Source organism: Pongo pygmaeus, chromosome 16, assembly GCF_028885625.2.
Source record: "Pongo pygmaeus isolate AG05252 chromosome 16, NHGRI_mPonPyg2-v2.0_pri, whole genome shotgun sequence".
Classification (NCBI taxonomy): domain Eukaryota; kingdom Metazoa; phylum Chordata; class Mammalia; order Primates; family Hominidae; genus Pongo; species Pongo pygmaeus.
The window spans coordinates 56442121-56466304 of NC_072389.2; the positions used below are offsets into that span (position 1 = coordinate 56442121).

Below are 24184 nucleotides of genomic sequence, written 5' to 3' on the forward strand. Positions count from 1 at the left end.
ACACCCACTGAGTCAGAACTTGAATTGTATCAAAATCACTAGGTGATTCACACATTAAAGCTTAGGCATTACTGCTCTAAAAATTGAGAAGTGCCAGTCTATTCTGGGGGTGCAGTGGGTCAAATGGGGGCCTCCAAAAGATAAGTTCACATCCAAATCCTTGAACCCGTGAATCTGACCTGATTTGGACAAAAGGATCTTCGCAGATGTAGATTAAAAGCCTTGAGATAAAATCATCCTGGAATACTTGGGTGGGCCCTATATCAAATGCTGTGTCCTTAGGAGAGAAGGTGGAGGGAAATTTGAGACAGAAGAGGGAAAGATACAGACGGAAGAGGAGGAGGCAATGTGACCACAGAGGCAGAGATGAGAGTGATGCAGCCACAAGCCAAGGAAGCCAAGGATGGCCTACAGCCACCAGAAGCTCAAAGAGGTAAGGAAGGATTCTCCCACAGAATTCCTCTCCAAGGGAGCGTGGCCCTGCCGACACCTTGATTTCAGGCTTCTGGCTTTCAGAATTATAGGAGAATACATTTCTGCTGTTTGAAGCCACCCAGTTTGTGGTAATTTGTTGCAGCAGTTCTAGGAAACAAATGTAAGGAGGAAGGGCTATATCTCATCTACACAAGAGTTTGTCGTGATAAAAGGAGGGTGGCTGCCTCCGCTTCACCAGCTCAGAATAAAAGAGTGACCTCAGCCTGAGCAATTCAGGATGGTGAGTGCAGATGGTAAGAGAAAGGGGAAGTAGATAACAGGAGGCTCAGGAGAGAATGAGGGAAATATGGAAGATGGATCTGCAGAGGTAGAAGAAAGAGAAGGACAAAAAGCAAACACACCCTAGGTTTGCTGGGGTGGCATTCAACAACAGGGGCAAGATGGCAAGCCTGGGGTTGGGAGACAGGCTGGGGTTTCCCCAGAGCACAGTCCTCAGAGCTGGTCCTGAGACAGGCCGAGGGGAACTGCAGAAGGAAAGAACTACTGAGAGGATTCATCATGCAAGGAGCCGCAAAAGACCTGCGAGAAGTAGAAATACAGGCTGTTGAGAGAGGTTAGAATGAGACCCAAGAAAGAGAACCAGGAACAATTGCATTAAAATAGGATGAAATGTGCTTTTTTGATTCATTTGGAAATGAGTTAGTCTTGTAAATAGGCATAGTGTTACCTATCCTGGCAAACAATGGACATCAAATGTGATTATTAAACACAAAATACCATATATTTGTGATCCTTATGAGTATCAGCTGATTGTTAAGCTAAGAGAGATGCTTCTGAAAGATGGCCCCTTTGAGACTATGTGTTCCCCAAGCCAGCTTTTTGGCTTAACTTAGAAAATGTGTAAATCCTCACCAGTTGGTTGTAGAGAGGGGCACAAACCCATGCACTTGTGGAATCTTCGGTTGCAGGAGTCCAAAAGTTCATCTCCTCCAATTTCCCAATGAGCAGGAATATCTACCCCCAACTGCTAGTACCCCTGACGAAGATGTATCTGGCTTCCCCCACCCGGCCATGTTTTTCTTGCTTAAGCATGTAGATTGATCATTCACTGTCTTTCAGTGGCACTTAGCAGACTGCAAAGGCCGCATTTTAGAATGTGTACATGTGGTGCCTATTCTTAGGAATTTAATAGTACTAACTTCTCTTACTGGTTTAAAGATTGACTCTCTCATTCATTTAACAGAAATGTACTGAGAGCATGCTGTGTGCCAGACATGGAGATGAGTAAAACGTGGATGACTAGAGAACACATATGGATCACTTTACTTTGGTTGCTTAATATAGCAGAATCAATAGAATTGGTTTGACTCACCCCTAGCTGTTGGTTGGAGAGACAGGGCAAAGTCTCAAGTCACTGTTCTTGGACTTATTCCCATGGTGGAGTGGCTGGTGTGAGTTATGATAGGAGCCAGAATTCCCTAGTTTCCTCAATACCTCAATTCCTCCAATATTAATACCTAAATTGTTGACCAATTAAACCCTACACACATTTATTGTTATACTATATTTGATTTCCAAAAGGACCAAAGCACACTTTTAGTGTTGCATACAGGAAAGATCATCATAAACCTTGGAATAAGCCAAGAAGTTAAAATTCCTAGCTGAGTGAGTGTAGGCAAGTTACTCTGGGAATCAGTTTTATCAGCTGCAAAATGGGAAATAATCTATACTTTGCATAATTGTTGTGAGGTTTAAATAAAATAACCTGGTCTATGGTCTGACTGATTTATAATAATTCTTTCCCCTTCACACTTGCCCCAGGATCACATGCAAAGATGTATCAACCATTCCTGCATCATCATGGGCAGGTATTTCTCTGAAGCGAGAGTTCATTTCTCCTTGCCTGTTTTTTGGTTGTTTTTAGAGCCACATGAGTAGTAAAAGCAGCTGCTGCATTATGAGAAAGTGTAAGCATGCCAGAGGCATTGGTGCCCAGAGAAAGTGGTCATTTCAGCAGGGAAGGGAGGTATTATTGAGCTCTTAGTGCTTCAGTTGGTTTGAGTATAAAACCAATGCCACTTAGAAAAAAATTATTTGCTTCAGCAAACCCGTTGGCTTGCTCAAAAGTTGCAATAGGAATAAAGTAATTATTTGTGAATGAAATGTGTTCCATCAACATCTCCATCCCCCTGCAGCAGCAAGTTAGGAATACATGCAGACATACTAGTGTTTGGGGGCTTGCAGTCAGCCAGTTGGGGCACACTGGATGCCCAAATCATCCTTTCAATGAGCAAATTGCATGCTTGACCTGAGAGTGCCGTATACATTCAATTTGCTATTAGGGCTTAGATACAAAGTGGAAAAGATGCTATTATGTTTATGAAGCAAAATAGTCACTTAACATAATGAAGGCATCGGAAACTTATGGAGCAAAATAGTAACTTAACATAATGAAGGCATCGGAAACGACTGTAGAGCTCCTCTGGTGTAATCCATATTTACAGAGATGGCTACTGATATTCGGATTGGTGAAAGGGCATTGAAATCATCATGAGAATATGCACAGCTATGAAGGGAAGTGAGCCAGGTGAAATCAAACAGCCCTGGACTTGGAGCCGGGATCCCCAGAGGAGTCCTGGATCTGGTGCTTAGTGGGTGGCTTTGGACAAACCACTTAGGCTCTCTGGGCTTTAGTTTTCACATCAGTGAAATGGGACTTCTCTGCCTTTCTCACTAGGTGAAGACAGGGTGCAAACAAAATGTTGGATATGAACAGGAATGATGTTAAAGACCTTAAACCATGGGCCCAATCCAGCTCACGGATGAGTTTGGTTTGGCTGGCACTGTGTTTGGTTTGGCTGGGACTAGCATTCAGGAACACGCAACCTGAATGCCTTTAGGTGAGGCATTTTCCTTGTCTCCCACAGGCTCTACTTATAGCTGGTCTGATTGTCCAATTTATGTTGCCTGCCTGGCTCCTATAGGCATTCTGATTTGGCAACCCTTGCAACCTAAACACCACATTATAGTGGACCAGCTTCATGTGTGGGTGAAGTAGGTGGTATCATTTTAGGGCTATCTGGAAAGTACCATCTCCTTTCCCTCCTCCTCTCCTCCCACAAGCCCAGCTTGCAGATGCCTATCAAGCTTTTGTGCAATTCCCTAGAAAACCAAAAACTTCTACTATAAGGGAGGATGACATTTTGAAACTTAGCTATGCTTTATAACTTAGGTAGACACATTTATTTATTTATTTATTTATTTATTTATTTTATTTTATTTTTTTTTGAGTTAGGGTCTTGCTTCGTCACCCACGCTGGAGTGCAGTGGTACTATCACAGCTCACTTTGATCTCGAACTTCTGAGCTCAACCAATCCTCCCACCTTAGCCTCTCAAGTTTTTAAAAAATGTTTTGGGAGTAGTTTTTGATCATAGAACCTGAGACACTGGCCATATGTGTTAGGGTATATGTGGGTAGGGGAGGGAAACTCTACCAAGCAGGTAGCAAAGGAATAAAAATGGATGGATTGGGGGGAATAATAACCACATCACAGTATTGTTGAGAGAAGTAAATGACATGATTGTTAAAAGGGCTTAATGTAGTAAGAAAGTACCTACAGTTACTGTTTTCCTGGCCTGAAAGAAGGAATGCACTTTCACAACCCTTAGTTCTTCATCTATCCAGGCTTAACTAGGCTAGAAGAGGAAGACTTTGTGTACATGTGTCTGGCTTTGCCTCCTCCACACCAAACCCCTAGCTTATCCCCATTGGCAATAACTATGTGAGGGACTGAATATTTCATTCATATATGGAAACCTTGCCCGAAGAAGAAATTGCATAATAGCTGTCAATCATAATAGACTTAATAGCATTTGCCAATTTGGCCAAAATGTAGGCAATTATATGGCCATGATGCAGTCTTCCTTGCACACTCTGTGTTTATAGAAAATGACTAGGTTTTAAATCCACTCCTTATTTTTCAATGCAGTGACAAATCTGAAATGAACTGAAATTGTGCAAAGCTAGAAATGTTCCTGATGGTCAGGTAAATGGCCAAATGGAATCTGATAATTTCCTATTGAGGCAGCTGTTGGAATAAACTCATTAGTACTACCTCCACTTTATGCTAACTAAACTTTTACAGCACTTTCCCCTATCTCTTTTGAGAAAGCATCTTGAAACACATTTGGGAAGTAGGGAAGGCAGGTAAAATCATCTGTATTTCATAGATGAAGAAACTGAGATATTCTTTGCTTCAAATTCCTTGGGCAATGAGATGGGGAATGAGCAGCCCTTAAAAGGAGTTTCCCCAGCATCACATGGCAAGAGAGCTGGGGAAGTGGAATGAGACTCCCCAGCCTCTCAGCAGGTTAGTCCTGCTGCAAAAAGATGGCGCGAGAGAGGGGACAAGGGCTTTGGAATGAGAGGTGGACTCAAATCCAGGTTGCTCCTTTACTAGCTGAGTGCTTGGGTGCAAGTCCCCAAACTTCCTGGGACTCTGTCTTATCAATAGGCTGCAGGGATTACTGAGGCATTCATACTGATGGGAAAGTTGTCATGAAACCTAATATGAGATAACAGAAGCATCTGGCACATCATCTCCTGCCTCCCTCTACTGCACAAGAAGAGGTTTGAGGAGATCATGATTCAGCCTAATTACTGAACTCGTCATTATCATGCCCTATGCTGAGTGAGAGGCTGCTGTGTACCAGCACTGTGCTAAAGGGCTTCACAGAAATCATTTCTTGCAATCTTCACAGCAATGCTTATGAGATAATTATTATCCCCATTGGATTGATGAGAAAACTTTGATATGGAGAGATGAAACAGCTTGTCCAAAGCATATTCTTACAAAAAGGCTGAGCCCAGATTCAGGGCTCCACTGCCTCTCTGTTCATGGAGTCGCAGAGCTGAAAGGAACTTTAACAATTACCTGGACCACAGGCACTCAGCTGCCATGCCTTGTAATTAAGACCTTCTTTGCAAGAAATGTTTTGCTAACAAATTAAAATACTGAGGTTTGTGAAACATTTGCTTTTGGTTATAAATCACAGTGGATTCGAGGTTATTCTTATGATAATTATCGTTTTCTTATGACTCTCATTTGTTTTGCACTTTGAAATGTTTTCTTGATGAGAGAGAGCAGGGTATACTTAATGGGCTGGACTTGATGAATGGGGGTTGCCCTGTCTAAATACGTCCCATTGTCTTGTTGACCTGGTAGAAACAGGGTTATGGCCATTGACTTCCTAAAATAGGCCAATACCTGCTAAAAGCTGCAGAAAGGAAATGAGGAAGTTGAAACAGGTAAGCCCTGACAGGATTGAGCCCTGAAGGGTTAATCCCTTGACTTTGTTCTTTGAGCTAAGAGCAACTGAAAGCATCATACACTCCATTTGACTTACTACTTTGACAAGGTTTAATTAGTATGTCTTTCTGCAAGAATAGGTGAGAGATTCAGTCCCAGAGCCCAGCTGATACAGATTGAAAAGGGTCCCTCTATCCTTCAGTGGGCCAATGGCACATGTTTTTGTGGAATATTAGCACCATGAACAGTGAAAGGTGCTGCTTAGGAATAAAAAGTGGCAATTTCCAAGTGATATTTCTCAATAATGAGAGAGCTTGCTGGATGTGATTATTTTCCACTTGAGAGGGGGAAAATGGGATCTCAATGAAGGCATGGGGGTGTCTAGCATGCCCAAGGATATAGAAGGGTACAATTGTCCTTACAATTTGATAATGATAAAGCCCTTATATGCATGCATTTCACTAATAATTTACACATTCCAGTTCTTTCAGAACTGATGAAAATGGAATCCACAGCACATTGCACATTCAAGAGTGACAGTTAAGCACTTAACAATGAGGCAAAATTCTGAAGAGATAATAGAATTTTCAAATATGTGTTCATCAGCCTACTGAAAAGCCAATGGTATTCCAGAATTCCAAGGCCAAGCCTCTACAAACATATGGGGTTTGTCTATACAGGCTAAGCAGAGTGAAAAGTTGAACAACTACCCAGGTAATTTGATTCTGGGAGAGTTTGCTTGGATCGTTCAAACCAACACTTCCCCTCTTCCTGTCCCTCCCCCATGTCCCTCACACCCACCTCCCACCCCTCCACTCCCAGTTTTCCCCCAGGATATTTTTGTACCTACAAAATAGATATCTATGTACAGCTATATCAAACATCCATTTCACTTTGACTGTGTAGACATAGACATTGGCTTCATATATACAGATAAAATACACATAAATGTCCCAAGAGTATTGGATGGGTGAAGTACATGGATCCAAAGTTGGGATTCTTCCACCATGCAGCTCCAGCCAGAGGCAACGTAAACAGTGTTACTAATTTTCAAGTGAATTAATTGGGACACATTAAATTGCAAATCCTGGCCTTGCTTTCAGGGGTCTAAATTATTTGGATGATTGTCTTGACCTGACTACATACGTATTCACGTACACAGGCATAGTCTGTATATTTTTAGGCCATACAGATGATCCAAATAATTCCAAGCTCAAATAAATGTTTTACTCTTTACTAATGTCCATTCTTGAATTCTTGGAATACCTACCTCTTTATTTGGTTTCTGCATCAGTTGGGAGTATCTCTGAGCAGGAATGTCTATTCAGAACTGAGCTTGGGAGTGAATACAGGGAGACAGGACGGGGAAATGGGGATGGAGATAGATTACAGAAGAAAGAAAGTAGCTCCTGCTTTCAGGGAGATTACACTGTCATCTTATACTCAGCTTATTACTAGACAGTAGGATGAAAAGAATAGTCAAATGGGATGGCAATGGATTCAATGACAAATATTTATCTATTTGTAAGTAAGTTTAATTTTTTAGTTTTTCAATGACATTCAGTAGAGATAGTTATATTGGCTATATAACACAAGTAAAGTGGTGTTTGGAAAGTTCCTCCATTCATTTGATTTCCTTTAGAAAGCGAATTCCAAGGTGTGCATTTTATCCATGACCACATACAATGATTCCATGAACTAGATAATGTTAAATCTCTCAGGTTAAATTTTGAGGTAGGATTAAAAAATACTTCAGGGGTTCTACTCTGACCACGTTCTTTACTGATCTGTTGCCCTTGGCTTTGGGGTCATGGGAAGAAAGAGGGAGAAAATGTCGAAGGAGAAGAATAAGGGGATGAGAGGAGTACCCCTTAGAAGTTTGAGCCCGTTGGGTTGGGACTTTTCCTCCCCCAATCACTGAAGCTGTAGTAAGAGCAAATCAATGTCACATTTACAGTTGTCTCTTGGTTAGCCACACTAATTGAGCTAAGCAAAAATGGGAACATGCCAAAAGGATTTTTATTTGAATTTGAAGTGCATCATGTGAATTTTTTTTTTCTACAGCAGACACAGGGCCCTAATAATACTTAACCCAGGCTATTACTAAATTAGTTTGTATTACCTGATGATTATATATAGTTTGTATTACCTGAATCTACAGGTAATACAATGAATTGTAGCACAGGCTACTGGCTGAGGCATAAATCGACAGACTGGGAAAGAATTTCCTCTGATTTAACTTTTGCCACAGACAGATCATATGTGGACAAACAGGAATTCATTGGGCTTAATTCACAGCAAGGGTCAAATGCTGAATTTCTAAGCATTTCTCCAAAGACTATGAATGTTGCTGTTCCACCTCTACAGAAAACAAAATTAAAGTACTTTAATTCACACTAGCAGGTGAGTTTGGCCCCAGGTACCCTGACATTGGCCTTGTCTTTCTAATCAACTTGAGTGTTTCTGCCCCAGACATAAAGATCCCCTTGGTTGAGGCAGTAGAGCTCTACTGGGGAACTAGACATACATTTTGTTAATGAAGGCCTATCCTTCTCAAAGCACATTTGGTGAAATCGGGCCTTTATGGATACGGTTTCTTCACCGACTATTTCTCCCTCAAACTCTTGGCCTCTGCTTTTTCTCTTGTAGCCTGGTTCTCTGGTGTGAACAGGAGAAGATGACCAATAGCACCTAGCTTGGTGACAACCCATAGGAGGTATGCCTATAAAATGCCATGGGCCACTGAGTGTCCACTGTAAGGATGACACTATTGGCAAGGATGGATGATTTGTATGTGAACTACTGATGAGAAATGCTCCAGAGTGGGTACTGACCAGCCTTCTCTAGTGTTCCAGACACCTGTCTGAGTTTCTTGGGGTAAAGATCATTTCCAGCATGTTTTTAGTCTCATCTGGGTGCAAGGACAAGTCGTGTATCTTCTGTATGCTCTCAACACACTGTCCTTGCAATGTCTTCACGTGGAATCGTCTCAGAAGTGTAACGAGGATGGCTTTCATCATCACCATGGCGATGTACTTTCCTGCACAGCCACGGGGCCCAAAGCCAAATGGCTGAAAGTACCTATAAGGAACCTATGAAAATGATCAGACAGTTAGCCAGAATATTAAAGGCTAGAGTCACTCAGTCTCTGATTCATTCTGAAAACATGGGTCAGTCGGAACACTGTTTTAGGGTTATCAGCCACAATGCCCTCCACCCCCTCAGATGAACAACTGGAACTCAAGCCCTTTCTCTGTCCTGTTTCATTCACCCCTTGTGATCTGACCCAGCCTCAGAGAGTCCCCAGTTTTGCCTTTCATGTGCTGGGGTAAAGCAATGCAAACAAAATCTTATTACAGCAAGTGTTAGTATAATCAGGTAGCTCTGTGGAATAGCCACAGATTTACTATTGTTTTATAAGTCACTAAGGCAAAGATTATTTTTGTGTGACACCATATAAGGGACAAAGGCAAGCAAAGATGTAGATTCCTGGCCTATTCAGTGCAAAGCATCTAACTATTTTTAGTTATGCAGAAAATTAATGAGGACCACATCTGTCCTCATTAAGTCCACATCTGGACTTAGTGCCTGGCATATAGTAGATGTTCAATAAATTTTTGTTGATCAATTGACTGATTTACATAGCATTATCTGGATTGCCCGTGTAGAAACAAAATGAATTAGAGTACTGAATTATTTAGCATCATGTTTCTACACCATATGCAAATTGAAAAAAGGGCACTTAGGGAACTGCGTGAGTAATTCAGATTGAAAAACATATTGCCTAAAATTTGACATAATGAAGGTGGAATCTGTAGTACACATCAATTATAAAAAAAGAAAAACTGTCTCTCTTCTAATTATTAAGTCCTATTTAGAATGGGACCTACTGCTCATGGGGCCATTTGATGAGCCAAAGGCACTTTGCAAAAACCAAATCTTTTGGTCTCATTTGATTTTCATCTGAAGCAGTAGTGGACTTGCCTTTGCTCAGATGGTGCTATAGCTGAACGTGATGACATGATGACAAAGTTTAAATGGAAAAGTAGGTTGGTTGGGTTAAACAAAAATCACTTCATTTTAGCCAAATGAAGGGCCCAGCTTTTTCACATTTTGACCTATTTTGTGGCCACCAGGTAGATACTTCTTAGAGCTGGAGACCCAGGATCCTTGAAGGCTTGAGGATGAATACGGGAGCCCTGCTCCAAGCTAGGGGACATGTGTGCTCCTGGTGAGGTGGCAGAGGGAATGAGTAAGAAAAATGAAGCATTTGTGGTTCAAACACAAAGAACCAGAGAGGATTTAACAGTTGACATTTTCAAGAGTGGCACACTCAATTTTAAGGAAGGGCTCTTACATTCTTTGCAAAATTTTCAAGAGTAAATTCATTGGGTTTGGGAAAAAACTCGAGTCTGTGCATCCTTCCAATATTCAGGATAATGTTCGTCCCCTTTTTCACTGGGTAGCCATCGATTACATCATCTTCTAAGGCTTTGCGCATGACCAAGTCCACAACAGGTTGGTACCGCATGCTCTCATAAATGAAGTTTTCCATCACTTTTAATTTTTGTATATCATCAATCTTTATGTCTCTCTCACCTGTGGAAACAGATAAAAGGGACAAAGAAGGTAATGTTAGTTTCCATCTGTGATTGGTATTAAAGCTTCTATTTTTTCCACAGAACAGTTTGCTCTTGGTTGAAAAAAACTGTGGCTCTAATTCTAATGCACACCAGCAACCAGGGCCAAATATGTTATGCTTGGTCCACAGAGTGTTTTATAAAAACTCAGATATGAAGCCAATTACCTTAAAAACTGGAGGAGTTTATAGAAAAGCCTGAATGTCCAGAAAACTTGGTGACGCTGAACTTACATTCCCACATAGCAATAATGGGCTGACGCTGAGTGGCCAATTACCTGTTTAGAGGGGGCATACATCGTACAGTTCCATCTAGACCACACCCAATCTGCTTCAAACATTCATCTCATCTGCCTGCTTTCTGAAATCTTTGAGTTTTTGTTCCCTACTCTAAATTGTAGGGGACATTCATTTCCTCTCTTCACTTATGAGCAAACTGGCACCACAACCATCCCAGAGATGATGCACAGGCTGCTGCAGAGATAAAGTGAGATGGCAGATTTGATCTATTTCAATGAAATTTTCTCTTCTGGTTACCTGTGCAGTCATCTGCCCATACATGTCACTGATAGTCCCTCTGCATCTCATCAGAAAGACCTGCAGTAGAGTGACAAGGACGTTCTCCCCACCACGACAAAATAGGTGCCTCAGATCAGCCCCGGGTGAGCTGGGGATAGATGGACACCCTCCCTGTCTCAGATTAGCCTGACACTAGTCAAAGAGGCTTAGATTATTCCCAGACATGGTAAAGCTTCAGAGATGCCACTTTTGCAGGATAAAAAATAGCCCAGGGTCCTGAGGCAGCCCTGTCTCATATACAATGAAGCCACTGAGGAAAGGTCTAGTTTGGTCAGAGTCTTCTCATGGCCCTTCCTCTTACATACTGCCCTTGGCACACTCAAGGGTCTAATGGGGCCTGTATAGCTGGGGTTGGGAGGTAGAAAAGAAGATGATGGAGAAGGTGACCAAAGGTGCTCACTAGGAAGTAGTTACCGAGTCTGTGTGTGGCACACAGGAGGGAACACGGACGCTTGCAAATGGCTCTGCTGCTTTTCCATCTTCGCAGAGGCCTTTTGAAGTGTCAGGGGAACATTAACACGTACATGTACATTTCACCTCTCAAATAAATTGTATTCAATGTATATTAAAGGCTTATGGTTTCCCTGAACACCCTTCTTCAGTCTCTCTTTACTGTATTGAGCTTGTTTTCTTTTTCCCACCAGACCATGAGCCCCGTGAGTGCAGAGGTGGTGTTGGCTTGTTCAAGGCTGTAGCCCTGCACCTGGCACAGAACCTGAGAACCTGATAGGAGGCATTCAAGAAAACATTCTGGAATTTGGAGTCCAGATGTTATTCTGTATCCTTGCTATCTACCTTGCCGGGAAACTTCCCACCTGTGTGAGGTATCTGCAGATCCCTTCTCTCCCATATTTAACCCTTTGATGAAATTTTCCCTTGTGTTTAACTATTTCAAGCAGCACTCCAATGATTTGAAAAAGATGATACCCTTCTACAAGCAAATAACTTGTTTTGCAGGGTCTGTGTAAAGTCAAGAGAGGGTAGTCCACATTCTGTAATATCTCTTCACATCTGTAAGAAATGTGTTCCTAAAAGATTACTCATGTGAAGGAAGTGTCAAATGAGGGATTCTGCTTTCTCCCAGAAAGCAAGTTTGATTTCTTTCAAAGGTGGCCTTGTTTCTGTAGAAGAGTGGGGCAGGATGAAACTGAAGCAGAGACAGAGCAGTGAAGCAGTAGAGTTGGAGAAGACCTGAGTGTGGACCTGGAAGCTCCCCTGCAGAGGGCAGGGGAGAGGAAGGGGCTAGCATCACTGGATTGGAGTGGAGAGGGAAATGTATCACTCCCCTGTCTTTGCTGTCATCCTCTCCTCTTCCTTCTGCCACAAACTGGAAGTTCATTTGTGAAGGGGCTGCTTGAAGCCCAGAAACAGTGTTATAAATGGTAGACGATCATTTCCCTGGGACGATAATTTCCCTGGGAGATTCCACAAAAGTCTTTTGTAACTGACAAGGTAGGCAGAACATTGTATATGATCCCATGTTTTTGTAAAATGGACAAATCCAACCATAAATATGTGTTTGTGGGCAAATAGAAAAAGATTTTAGCAAATACACAGCAAACTATTAACAATGGTTGCCACTGGAGAGTGGGGATGAGGCTGGAGAGGAGAGCGCAAAGGATTGGGGGATGTCACTTACTGCTTTACACGTCATTCTGTGATTTAAATTCCTCCCAATGAGCATGCATCATTTTTATGATTAAGAACACAGAAAGAGCTATCTTTTCAGTCTATCTGGTATAATCAAATGTGACAGAATGTCTTACTTTATTGTTTGGAGCGAATTATACAAAATTTTATGTTTGATATCAGATTCTTAGGACATAAGGAATGAACATTCAGAAGAAATTGTTTTTAAGATGTATTATTTATTTGATAAATTCTTACCAATAACAGTCTGGATTTCCTTCATTATTGCCTCTTCAACATTAGGGTGCTTTGCAATGAGAAATAGCATGAAGAACAAAGAGACAGACATGGTGTCAGGAGCTGCAATCAGCATTTCCAATATGCACTGGTTCACATTCTCTCTTGTCAGGTCACCACGTTTCTGAACAATTGGAAGATGGGAAAAATTTGGAAAAGTGAATCAAAGTTTCAAAAAATGAGGGGAGGTGACACTCAAGGATCAACAACCTCAACAAAATGAAATCATAGAAACCACGTGTCTCTGTGATTGACTGTGGACATTTTACATGACAATCTTTAGCTGAAAGATGAACGATTAGGCTGACTGTCTATGTATGTAGTGTCTTTGGCCTCCCCCAACTTGTTTTCATATTTATATTGTTACACAGGAGAGTCACAATCTTAGCAGTCAGTCTTACTAGAATGTTCCAATCTTAAAGGCCTTACTGAAATATCTAATGTGTGGGCTATTTGGATTGGGATTACAGAACTGCTAGAGAAAGTATTTAAAAGCAGAAATATGCAACAGTTACAAAAGGGGATCTTTACACACCTCTACACAGTCATAACATATGTGGCATGGGAATTACGGTTAGTTCAGGTCAGTACCTCCGCTAAAATCAACTCAGTGGCAAAGTCCATACATTCTTCCAGTTTCTCTTCTGTGGAAATCCTGCGTCTTTTTTCTGCTATCAGAACTTCTATGGCATCTTTCAAATCCTTGCTGGAAAAAAAGTCAAAATATCGTCTATTTGTACTCAGTTTAGACATCTAGCAAAACAGATTTATTTGCCATGTATTTAGGTAAAATGATCTGCTTTAATTGAAACCATTGGTGCTTATGAGTAAGTGAATTACTATTTTATTTCTTCATAAATACGCTTAAATTACATAGACCCTATACTTCATGTTAAGGTGCCAGAGTTAGCTAAGATTTCTGGATACTGGTAGCAAAATCAAGCCTGTGACTTCTAGTTAAGGGTTAAAAATTGATATCAAAAGGCTAAATCTAGCAATGTTTTCCAATTTCTGATTTGGCAGGCACAATGTTTAAATTAAAAAAACAAAAACAAAAAAACCTGTGAGTGCTGTCAGGTGCTCTTCAGTTTGCCACAGGCACCTCCATTCCCTTGTCTTACATTCCCATAGCCTGCTTTTTTTTTTTCTTTTAATTGAGACAAAGTATCAATCTGCCGTCCAGGCTGGAGTGCAGTGGCATGATCTCAGCCCACTGCAGCCTCTGCCTCCTGGGTTCAAGCCATTCTCCTGCCTCAGCCTCCCGAGTAGTTGGAATTACAGGCACCCGCCACCACGCCCAGCTAATTTTTCGTATTTTTAGTAAAGACAGGGTTTCACCACGTTGGTCAGGTTGGTCTCAAACTCCTGACCTCAGGTGATCCGCCTGCCTCGGCCTCCCAAACTGCTGGGATTGCAGGCATGAGCCACTGCACCCAGCCCCCATAGCCTGCTTTTATTTGCCTAGTCCTGAAGACTGTTGAGTTTGAGATTCCTGTTCTAAACAGTAAACTCCAGTGACTAGGTATCATTCTTGATATTTATTCTCATGCCTTGTTAGTTTCTGCCACATTGTAAACACTAATATGTGTTGAATGAATAACGAGCTGCATAAATATGTATAGGCATTTTGGCAGTGTGGTTGAAAGAACACTTGGATGGGGTGGGGTCAGGTCCTAGTTCAGGTTGTTCTCTTTCTATGTAAGATACTTTAAGTCTCTGGGCCCTACATCCTTTTAAAGTGAAGGGATCAGACTGGATGAAAAATAAAGTCACCTTGAATCTAAATTCAATTTTTCTTATCTCTGTCCTTAAGTGTATTGTTCCCTTATCTCAGGGAACAATGTTCTGTATTACGTTAAATGTACAATAAATCCATCTTCCAAATTCTAATTGACATGTTCACCTATACACTTAAATACTCTACTGATCCATGCATTCATCAAATGTTTGCTGAGCATCTCCTATATACAAAGAACAGATATTCACTCAGCTGGGCTGTGGTGCCCTCTTGCTAGTAGGCTGAGAATGCTCATAGCATTCCAATCTGAGCACTAGCCCCAAATGGTCTGGGAGGTGTTGGAATGCCCCAGCCTCTAAATTCATAGAGAGCTCCTTGAGGGAACTGCAGAAACCTAAGAGAAAACCTTATATAGACTCGTACAATAAATTTCTATGAGTCCAATGGCCAAGACCAAGGCTAAACTAATGACTGAGAACTATGTAATGAACTCTTCAGACCACTACCACTGCCAACAATTCTGATCACAGGGAAGAGATGAATCTTTTATCTATTTGTTTTCAAGTCACAATAAGCTCTGGTGGAAATGAAATGTGTAAAGAACCAAGTGTCTAAAACATTCACCTAGTACTTATCAACCATGAGAGAATAAACAAAACAATATCAAGTTGGCTTCTTCTCTAGAAACTAATATTATTGAATTTCAAAATCCACAAGTAGAATAAAGTCAGGTCTTCAGACAAGCTTGGGGACATTTAGAGATGGAGAACTTGAAATGGTTAGGAACATCTGAGGAAGATATGAACACAGGAAAGGGAGAAACTAACATATTTAGTACCCCCTATGTGCCACGCTCTATGCTAATTGCCTTACTTATATGATCTCATTAACCTATGCCCCTACTCTAGAAGATAGGTTATATCTTATTTTAAAGAACTTCCCAAGGCCATTAGAAACAGGACCCAAAACAGGAGTTCCTGCTTCTAGATTCCACAGGCTTTCCATTGGTGGTCAGAGGTAGCAGTGTTTAGTGACTGGCTACCTGTACTCTACAAACCCATTGATTAGCCTGTAGGCCACTGGGCATTTGTCCAGTTTTCTGCCAGACGATTCTAAGACCAAAACAAAGTCATTTAATGACAATTTCAGGACCCCCAAAACACAAGATACAGAATTTCAAAAACCCACACACATTTTATTGAAGTTAATTATACTCATTAAGAAAAAATTCTATTGAGACTATTGTCAGTTCTTACAAGTCGAATTATGTTAAATTCATTCAAAAACAACACAACTATAAATTGATTCTATGGTTCCAGTTTTTTAGTTGTGCAAAGATAATTTTGACAGATATTAATGACAGGATCAGTCAACCCTTCTCTTCAACTCAAAATACACTAGTGTCCTAGTTCCCAAGTTGAAGCTCCCAGACCACACACTCAGCCCCCTTGCCGAGAAGCTGCCCAGCCAAAGGCTTCATTTACTCTCTGGTCTGGCCAAATGCAGCCAAATTGCTGTAAAAAGTGTTTCATCAGCAACTTAATCAACAGCTCCCTTGTGGGCTCTAGAGAGCAGAAAAGTTACCTGAGAGGCCAACAAAAACAGCAAAGACACAAGGGAAAAAAACCAATCCAATTGTACTCATAAATCTTCCAAAGTTGTATTACTTACACAGACTTCTCATACTTTTTGTATAGCCAAGAAATCTTAAAGAAGATGTCTGGTTTGATGAGGAGAGCTTGCCATGCATCAAAATAACCTTGGATTTTAACCACAATAGCACTTTCTGTAGGAAAAAAAAACACACACACAAGAAAGAGCAGTTGAGCAAAATGTGAGCCTAAGAAGGTTGCTCTGCACAGAAAACATTCCCTGCAGATTCTCCTAACAGTCTGGGGTTCTAAGCCAAGCAAGATTCCATCTTCAGTAGGAGTTTTAGCCACGTGAATACCACTAGACAAACCAAGCACTGATTTGTTCTCCTTGCCATCCAAATTGGCTTACTTAACCAGTGAGTTGCCAGTTTTCAAGTTTGTGTTTTCAAGTTTTCAGCCTAGAATTTCACATATTCTCCTTGGGCTGAGCTTCCAGTTAGCTCCTGTTTCTCTGGACAAATGGAGCTAGTAATTATGGCTGTTATGGCCTTCACTCTGGTACCTGAGAGTGTAAAAAGCAGAGCCTGTTAGGTGGCTAACAACTACATTTTAACTTCATTTGGTGCTGGGTAAGCAGAGCCATGAAGTGGACAGTTTATCTGGATTATACACTTAATAGCTTCTAATCATGTTCTCATGGTGCTTTATTCATTTTTCCCCCATAACACTCATCACGTAGCTTTCATAGTTATTTATATTCAGTCCAGAGTGTAGAATTCATCTTGTGTTCTTTAATGCCTTGTCCTAAGCCTCACATACAATCAGCTCTTAATAAATGCTCTTTAATTAAATTGAATACTAGAGGAAATAAACCCTTACTTTTTCAAATTATACCAGATAATATAGAAAAGGGAAGAGAACAGACATTTATTTCCAACTGCTAAATACCAGTCACCATGCTAGGCGCTTTGTGAAAGAGATTTTTAATTTAATCTTCATATTCTTGCCATGGGCGTTGTGGTGTCATCCTTTTGCAGTTGAAGAAATTGCAATTCATAGAAATTCAGAAGCTTGCCCAAAACCATACAGCCAGTGTGGCTGACAGGCAGGCCCTGAGGCTGGAGCTGCTTCTGTCTGACCTCAGGACCATGTCCTTTTCTCTTTCTTGCACTGGGTCCCTTAGGCAAATTGAGAGTTTAACAAGGACCCCTGGGAAAACGATTGTGTAACTCCGTGGGTTGCACAGGTTTGCCAGCATCACAGTCTGCATCCAAAAATGAATGGAGAGATTTACAATTCCTTTTATATGATCCTTCCTAATGAGGCTAGAGGGGGACCTGGAAGCCTAGACTTTTAAAATACACGCCTGTTTCACTTTAGAAGTGATGTCTGTAGAACAGGCACCCTGGGAGTGGCATCCCTGCCTGAAAAGACATCAGGTGAGCAAGTGTGACTAAAACTTCTTCAAGTGATTGCGGGCTCCCATCCAAATGGCCCTCAGATGAAGTGTCTCCAGCTCTTGTATGGAGTAGTTGGAGTAGGGGAGATGTGGCAATAGGGAGGGCTTATAGCTTGTCTATGTGCCTAAGTGTGGTATACCAGGTAGCATGTGTTCCAGTTCAGCTGGTTGGGGCAAGTGTTAAAAGTACGCATTGTTCCTCCGCCTGGAGTGTTCTTCCCTCATATCTGCCCGTGGCTTGTGGCCTCACTAAATTCGAACTATGGTCAAATGTCTTCCCTGCAGAGGCCTTTTCTAACCACCCTCTCCATGACATTTGTGCCCACACCCACTGTTGCCCTCCTTCACTTCCTGTCCTCTTGCCGTGCTTCATTTTTCCTTCAAGGCACTTATTATTGCCTAATAGTTTATTAGATATTTATTTCTTTTCCTGTCCATATCACTCACTGGAATGTAAGCCCCTTGAAGGCAAGAATTTTATCTGTCTCGCTCACTGTCATGTCCCCAGAACCTAGAACAGTGCCTGGCATAAAATAGGCAATCAATAAATGTTTGATGAATGAATGTATGAATCAATGAACACTGGTGTAAGTTAATTCAGGAAAAGTCACATTGAGTTGTACATACTAATGCCAACAGTAGAATGGAATTAATACAAATGATTAATTTTCTATTGATAAATAATAGATATAAATATTTAGGGGTACCTGTAATATTTTGATAGATTTGTATAATGTGTAATAACCAAATCAGGGTAATGAGGATATTCATCACCTTAAACATTTATGTTTTCTTTATGCTGAGAACATTCAAATTTTCTCTACTAGCTACTTGGTTGTACATAGATTATTATTTATTTTCTTCACTACACTGATTTATTGAACTCTAGGTCTTGTTTCTTCTATCTACCTGTATTTTTGTACCCATTAATCAACTTCTCTTCATCTCTTCTCTCCCCACTACCCTTCCCATCTTCTGGTAACCACCAAACTACTCAAATGATTAATGTTTGTTTTTTGGTGGTGGTAGAGTTGCACGCACATTTTTTTTTTTTTTTTATCAGTAGAGTGATTTGGGGGGATTTATAGGTTTTTAGGGTATATTCACTACTAGGGTTACAAAATGTATGAAGTCACAATATGAGTTATGGATTTAAGAATCTTGTTTAATAATAATAATAAATTCTGTTCCTCTTGAGGCAATATAAGGCCAATGCTTATGGATAAGAAGTAAAAACAAAACAAATTCTATTATTCAAGGGCATAATAAGCATTATGCCAACTGTATAAATATTTAGTGGTAAATAATGTTCTAAAAGACACCTGAATGGGCTTGTGAATTTTTCTTTGTGTACATGTATTAGGACCTTTTGCACAGACTACTAAAATGGAGACAAAAACATTCTTTAAGAGTAATACATAATATAAATGACTTTAAGAAGAAAACAAAAAAGGTGTATCAGAAAGAATGCCAATTCTTTAATTCCTATACTTTCCAGGTTAGTGTGTGGATAAAGGTCACAATGGCAATAAAAAATGTAACCCATAGAAAACAGTGTAAAACAATTAGGTACAAGTCCAGTGAATTCCATTCCTGTCAGGTGTTTGATCATTAGGTTAAAAAGTTATCAAAGAATTCAAGGACTTTTGAACAATAGCACAACTTTTCAAGGACTTTTGCACAATGGCACAATGGCACAACTGCTGAAATATTGGCAGTTGTACTCAAGTTGCAAATTGGTTTAATCCTGCCAAAATAAAATCAAGTTCTAAGAGTTTGACATGAGCATGCACATGTTTTAATATTCATTTCTGTATCATAGTGAGGAAAGTAGCCTTATGAGTGAGACATCTTGTTAAGGTTATAAATAATAAATGGCAAACATGTATATACAGCAATTTTTAATACTGTTTGGCACACATTAGATACTACGTTAATGGCAGCTAATATCGTCATTTCCATCAGCATCAGTATCATCAGCAATATTGACATTTTTATCACATAGGCACAATGTTTTCATGTTTAGTAGCTTTGAGGGAGGAGTGTGTGTATATATGTGTGTGTATATATGCATATATGTATATATATATCATGCCCAAAAGAACAATTGGAAATGGTTAAATATATAAAGTTGATTGGTGGTAGGATATGTTAATAACCAAATGAACTAATCACATTTGTTAAGTTTCAACTGTGGGTAGAATTCTATTTCCTAGAGTAATGAGGAAAGATACAAAAGGCTAGTAGATGCTGGCCTCTATTTTATGGAAATTTATATTTTATAAGTGAACAAAGCAGAAACACTAGGGAAAAAAATGAGGAGTACTTAGAAATGTTTAAACAAGAGCAATGTAGACAACGGCATGTGATTCCTTTGGTCTGCTATCCCTCCTAGCTCCTTGTTCAATAAAGGACAGATGGTCAAGATGCGAGAGTGAACATTTCAGTACCGTCCAAAGGGATCCTCAAGAAGAGCATGTTAGAGGTGTCCAGCATGACACGACGCAGAAGGGTCAACACGTCCACGTAGCCTGATTCATTGGTCACCTCCTCCAACCTGTCCAGATGTGTTTTGAGGGATTCAGCACAGACTGTGACCATGCGAACAAGGCCAGGGCCCGACAGAGCTGCAGAGTACACATCAGAGAATCAGCCATCACGAACTCCAGGGCACACACACAATCATGCCATTTTGGCTTTTTATGTTGGAGCTTAATTGTCCACAATTTTTAATTTAATAATTGGGTGGAAGTTTTCATAATCTTTTCTTATGCTTTTCTGTGGTCTCCTAATTTTCCACAAGCATGTACTATCCTATGGTTAAGAATGAATGAATGGAAGGAGATAGGGACAAATATCATTTTAAACAAACTATTAAAATTAAACTATTTTTCATGCTCTAGCCAGCCATTTATGAGATTGCAAATGAAACATTTAGTACTTGTGGTCATAAATCACAAATCAGTGATTTTTTCATATTTATTGCATACATTTCCCTCCAAAGATGATTTGGATTTGCCTAGGGTCATATTTATTTTGTGTTTCAACAGGTTGCAGGATATTATTGGAAAACTGGTCAAATTGGATCCTAACTATTTGATCTAAGGTGCTTCCTGTTTAAGTGTAAAAGGCTAGTTGTAAAAATCCCCCAAAGTGCCCTTCTCTTAATTTTGATTTCTCTTCAAACTACTTCCAGGTTTATTTTACTCAACCAATGGCATGACAGCTAAGCAATTCCTTGCTTGCTTACCGGTCTTCCCTCACTGAACTGAAAGCTCTTTAAGGACAGTTACAGCCGCTCATTAGCATTGCACTTCAAGCTGATGGTCCATGGGGGCCTTCACACATATTTTTTCAATAGACGAATGAATGAATGAATGAAAATAGAGTAAAGTGGCTCTGATCTCACTCTTGCCCTGTTCCTGACTATCTGAGCAGTGGCTGGTGGGTCCTGATGGTAGGTGGCCTACACAGGAGGGTTTAACCCTTAAAGTGCCCCTTTCTCTCTTTGTGTTATGTTTCTTTAAGCTTCTTTTAGGAGTAATCTCTTTTTAAGTCTTTTATTATTCAGGTTTGCTGTTAATGTCAGAGTCTTTGAAATGAGATGAAAAATATTGGGAAACTTTGTAGACGTAACTCCAGAAGAAGACTATCCTCTCTCTCTTTCTCTTGCTCTCTCTCTTACACACACACACACACACACACACACACACACGCACACTGGGTTAAGCTGCGGAATCCCCATGCCTAAAGGTATACTTTGCAAATAAGGAAGGAGGCCTGAGGACTGGTCCTAGACTTTTGAGATTTCCATACATCTTGGAAGGAAGATTGAGGAAGGAGCAGGCTTTCTGACCATAGGAAGGACTTGGCAGATGTGAAAGGCCAGGATGTTGTTCTCTGGGTGACTGCCACTTCAGCAAGCAGGACAAATGACTCAACCCTTTGTGTGGAAGGGTTGGCTTAGAATGTCACTTGTGGTTTTCTTCCAGGCCGATGCATGATTTGCCTCTGTGTTTAAAGAGCTTGAAGCCACATGCCAAACTTATGGGCAAAAATGTAATAACATTGCTTATAGGCAGTGGTATGATGTAGATATGATTTAATTTTTAAAATGTGCTAAAAAATATTGACTCTATCTAGTCAAAAGAAAATTGGGCAAGCAATCAGCAAATACCATCAATATGGACACATTTCTTGGCAGTTTTGGGAAACACATGCTATTTCTTCACCCCTCGCCCCCACCCTTGCCTACCTTCCAAGATGGGTCATTGCCTAAGTTGCACTTAACTATTTCTCTACAGACTTCACCCAGTAAGTCAATACTTTCATTAATGTTACTGATTTAGATACTAAAACTTGTGCCAAACTTTCTACTGTATCAGGAAAACCAACAGGGAGTCTAACTCTAAAAGGAGATTCACTGAAAAATGCTTAGGACCCTCATTGATTATAGAAATGTCAGACACCACAGTGAACTTTCCAATAAGCAATTATCCCCCTATTGCTTGAGATTATGAATTTGGGTCCAGTTATGTAGCACTTTTTGTAGAAACCCTGATCTTCCCTATAGAAGGCTATCTAAAAAAAAAATCACAAAGATGTTTTGCTTAATTTCCAAGTACTATAGGGTCTACTACTGTAGGGTCTGCCCTTTTGACATCTCTTGAAACCACAGCCTCCCCTCCACTCTTCCTGCATCACTGCAGTAGCTCCTAAATGTTCTCACTGCTCACAATCCTGCTTCCTTCCAATTAGTCATTCTCTCTGCTACCAGAGGGATTTTTATAAAATACAAATATGTTTATGTTATTCTGCTTAAAATCTTTAGTGATTCTCCATAGTTTTTGAGATAAGCTCAATTCCTTGCCTTAACTGAGAGGTCTTTGGTGATCTGGTCCTGCCCTCCCCTTGGCCACGTCCATGAATGTATCTGCACCAGGCACAAGGTCTTACTGACAGGGCCCTGGATGCATCATGTCTGTCTATTCGTCTGTGCCTTTGGTTATCCTGTTCTTTACTCCTAGAATGTTTGTGTTTTGTTTTCTTAATTAGCTTCTACCTTCATTTAAAACTCATTATAAGCATCCATTCCTCTGAAAAGTCTCCCCTGCCCCTCAGTGTGCTTTAGATGGCCTGTTCATCTGTACTTGGCATCACTCTGGGCACACCGCCAGCATTACCATCACCTAGAGTAGTATTTGGTGATGTGCTGGGCTGCCCCTTCCTAATTCAAACCTCCCTCCCCCATTATAAGTTCCTGGAGGGCAGGAACCACATCTTGTTTGTCATTGTATCTTGGTACCTAGTTCAATGATGAGAACGGTGGGGTGTTAAACAAATGGATGAACTTAGAGATTCTTTTAATTAGCTCTTGCATGTCAGGGTAGAGGATATCGGTATGTGAAAGTTAACTACTACTAAATACTAGTTCACATATTCTTAATACACCTGAGCCAAATGAAAAAGTCAAATGTACATTTCTATGGGATCTTATAGCATTATTTCATTTGTTCTTCACAATAGCCCTAGAGTGCAAGTTTCATAACATTTATCACCTTTTGTGGATAGGGGAACTGAAACTCAGAAAGGCGAAGTGACTTGCCTAAGGTCAAATAGGTAGCAGGTGGCAGTGCTGGGACTCAAACCCACAACCTGTAATACTAAGTCCTATACTTTTTCCATTAATTCATTCCATAGTTTTATAAGGTATAAGGAGATATATCTCCCCCAACATGAGTGATAGGCAGAATAATAGCACCCTAAATTTGTCCGGGTCATAATCCTCAGAACCTACTAACATGTTACTTTACATGAAAAGGGGGACTTAGCAGATATGACTAAGGTTAAGGACCTTGAGATGGGGTGGGCCAAACCTAATCAGGAGTTCTTAAAGGCAAAGATTATAGGCTCACGTCTGTGATCCCAGTACTTTGGGAGGCTGAGGTGGGCAAATCACGAGGTCAGGAGATCAAGACCATCCTGGCTGACACGGTGAAACCCCATCTCTACTAAAAATACAAAAAATTAACTGGGCGTGGTGGTGGACACCTGTAATCCCAGCTACTCGGGAGGCTGAGACAGGAGAATGGTGTGAACCCGGGAGGTGGAGCTTGCAGTGAGCCAAGATGGGACCACTGCCCTCCAGCCTGGGTGACAGAGCAAGACTCTGCCTCAGAAAAAAAAAAAAAAAAAAAAAAAAGCAAAGAACCTTTCCAAGCCGAGGTCAAAGCCAGAGAGAGATGGGATGACAGAAATTGGGTCAGAGAGATGTAATGTGCAAAGGACTCAACCCACTGTTGATGGCTTTGAAGCTGGAAGAAAGGACCACAAGCCAAGGAATGTGGCTGGCCTCTAGAGCTGGAAAAGACAAAGAAAGAGAGTCTCTCCTGGAGCCCCCAGAAAGGCACATAGCCTTGCCTATGCCTTGGTTTTCAGCTCATTGAGATCCATGTCAGACTTCTGATCTACAGAACTGTGAGATAAATGTGTTCTTTTAAGGC

General features: G+C 40.7%; 1 protein-coding gene across 1 annotated transcript in view; it reads right to left on the reverse strand.

Moving 5' to 3' along the window:
• Positions 1-5842: 5842 nt before the first annotated feature.
• The window catches only part of LOC129014438 (aromatase), a 35154-nt gene continuing 16812 nt past the window's right edge, over positions 5843-24184 (reverse strand). Inside the window, exons 4-9 of the mRNA XM_054451879.1 lie at positions 20132-20308; positions 16299-16413; positions 13481-13595; positions 12851-13013; positions 10103-10344; positions 5843-8837 (exon numbers count right to left, since the gene is read on the reverse strand). Of these exons, the coding sequence (XP_054307854.1) occupies positions 8589-8837; positions 10103-10344; positions 12851-13013; positions 13481-13595; positions 16299-16413; positions 20132-20308 (1061 nt within the window). The 3' untranslated portion in view covers positions 5843-8588. The remainder of the gene's footprint in view (positions 8838-10102; positions 10345-12850; positions 13014-13480; positions 13596-16298; positions 16414-20131; positions 20309-24184) is intronic.